This window comes from Pteropus vampyrus, unplaced genomic scaffold, assembly GCF_000151845.1.
Source record: "Pteropus vampyrus isolate Shadow unplaced genomic scaffold, Pvam_2.0 Scaffold133, whole genome shotgun sequence".
Classification (NCBI taxonomy): Eukaryota; Metazoa; Chordata; class Mammalia; order Chiroptera; family Pteropodidae; genus Pteropus; species Pteropus vampyrus.
The window spans coordinates 4,809,077-4,811,739 of NW_011888914.1; the positions used below are offsets into that span (position 1 = coordinate 4,809,077).

General features: G+C 35.3%; 1 protein-coding gene across 1 annotated transcript in view; it reads right to left on the bottom strand.

Moving 5' to 3' along the window:
* Window positions 1–2,663, bottom strand: part of ORC3 (origin recognition complex subunit 3) — a 56,022-nt gene that overhangs the window by 11,285 nt on the left and 42,074 nt on the right. Inside the window, exon 14 of the mRNA XM_023534840.1 lies at window positions 1,463–1,596. Coding sequence (XP_023390608.1) covers window positions 1,463–1,596 — 134 coding nt within the window. The remainder of the gene's footprint in view (window positions 1–1,462; window positions 1,597–2,663) is intronic.

Consider the following 2,663-nt stretch of genomic DNA (forward strand, 5'->3'; position numbering starts at 1 on the left):
TAAGTCCAATTTTATAAAAGATTGAAATTGAAATTTACCTAATTTATCTTATATTCTTCTAAGTCTTCTACCCTACTTAGGTCCTTAAGGGTGGCCCCTCACTGTCCCAGTGACCATAATTAGGGGGCATTTAAATTGTAAATCTTGAGAAAAAACAATGAGCTGAGCTGGTGATTAAGAGAGGGAGGCTTCAGTCTATGTGCTGCCACTAGCCAGCTGTGGGATCTTAAGCAAGTTACTTTCTCTTCTGGGGTTTTAGTTTTCATATGTAGCCAGACTCAATGATCTCTGTGATTAACAATTTCTAGCCTTTTCGAAAAATGGTTCAGCTCATGCTATACTGCAAAAGAGCAATGCTTACACACAACCTGGGGGAATACTTCCTCATCCTGCTCATGCCACTTCAGTCAAACAAACTTTCTCTTTCATCATCCACTGACTAAGCACTCATCAGGTGCCTAGCATTGCAACTAGGGAGAGATATGGAGGGATCTCAGCAAAAGCAGTTTCCTAAATCCAAAGGCTTTCAGGAAAAAGAACACTTGCCAAACATAGAAAGGACTGATACGAGCATTCCAAGTAAAATATTTTCACCATGCCAAGTCCAATCTATGTGCTTATGTATTCAAGCTGCCTCTTTCCCCCAAAATCCATTAAAAATTACCCTAATAGGGGAAAATAAAATATGTTGTGTTTTGTTTTACCAAAAGAATACCATACTTTGGTACTAGAAACAGCAAGAGACCATGAAAAGTTAATAATCAGTTATCAATCTGTGATGCCCCATGAGAACAAAGAAGTCCTGGGCATGGGAGAACGGACATGGCCACCTGTACACAATCAGGCACCCTCATTAAGCAAATATAAATGATCCTGTAGAGGTCATAAAGATAAAGGGAACTGCAATCCTCCAACACTGAAGAATGCCTTTTCGAGCTTTTGCAAATCTGATTAAAGCAAACCTCAGGCATATTTTGGTAATCAGCATACCAATGGGTCTCACTGCTGCGAAAGCAGTTCACAGCTATTAATTTTCAGGTTTACATATGATTTATGCAGTGTTTTTAAAATCTATAAAGAACTTGATGAAATGCTTAAGGAAAAAAAACATCTAAAAGGAGTCATTAATTATGATGACCTATTACTCTCTCTAATTGTTTTGATATTTTTTGTTGTTGTTGCCTTTTTATTTTTTTAAGGTAAGTCCTCCAAACTATCTATCTGGAAAAAAATTTTTTTTTCTCTGCCTATTTGATGCTTTTCATTGTTTAAACCGAGTCTGAAAGAGAATCAGTTGGCCTGTTTGTGATTGTCAAGATGTGATATTCTGAGGCTTGGTATACTGACATCATGAACTCCTTTATCCCTTCATCTTCAATGTATCAGAATGTGGGGTTTTCCAGGTTATTTTAGTTAAATGACTGTCACAGCAAGTAGAACTGGCAAGATATTATATTCTCACCATCAAGACTCTGAAACTGAGCCAGGAACTCCTCTATTCTCTTTGCTGTGCTGCCAAGTTCCTTTTCAGAAGAGGACTTAAGAACGTTGAAACATTTCTGAAGTATGGTCATCAGTTCATCCTTTGCCAACATCCTAGAACAGAATCAGTGACAGGAGATGTAGTATAATTGGAAAATTAATATACCTAAAAAACACTGTCTATACATTAAATGGTTTTGATCAGAAGAAGATGGTGTAAATTCTTCATTAGTAACTACCAACTTTTTCTGGAGAGACTTTACTCAACGTACATGACATTCAGAAGTATTAAGGAGAGTTCTCATGATAAAACTCAACTTAGAAAATTTACAAACATCTGGGTTCACAGTCTGGTTCTGGCATTTACTATGTACTACAGAACAAATTACTAAACACCTCTGATCCTTTATTTCCTTGTCTGTAAAATGGAAGCAGGAATTCACATTTCAAAGGTGAGATGGAGGCTTAAAAACGAAATGCAAAGATGCATTTGAAGAATCTAGTACAGTGCTTAACTTACCACAAAGTAGGCATTTAAGATCAGTTTCCCTTTCCTTGAGATCTAAATGTAAATATGAGACAAGAAATGTCTGCTGAGGATATAACACTTATGCTAAGTGTAAACTTGCTTGAAGGACCAAAAAAATATCACAATCATTTTCCTACTTATTACCATTATAGCTCTGCTTTATCTTTTACAGTTTTATAAATATCAGTCTGGAAACCCACTTAACTTAAAATAAGGTAGGATATTCTGCTTGTTCTATAACACAGGTATGGTTGTATAACTCATTCAAGGCCAAAGAGGAAATAATTGTTAGAAATGGAGAGAGAACACAGATATTCTAAATTTAGGATCTTATTCTCAGGGCCATTACTTATTTGATCTCTCCACTAAGATCATGTTCGGTAACAGAATGAAATGGAATCACGTTAATATTAGTAATTATTAAGTGCCATGACACAAATATACAAATTATTCTCAGCAAACCAACCTTAAGATTACGATAACTAAAAATTCTCATATTAATCATGAAGACACAATCATGCAAATCCAGAATGTGGGCCACTCTGCAAGATAACTCTCTTATGTTTGACATTTTTCATAATAAAAAAATTTGAGAAAAATACTAACATTACTAAGTTACAAAAAGAGACAGATATAAATCTAAGTAAGATTA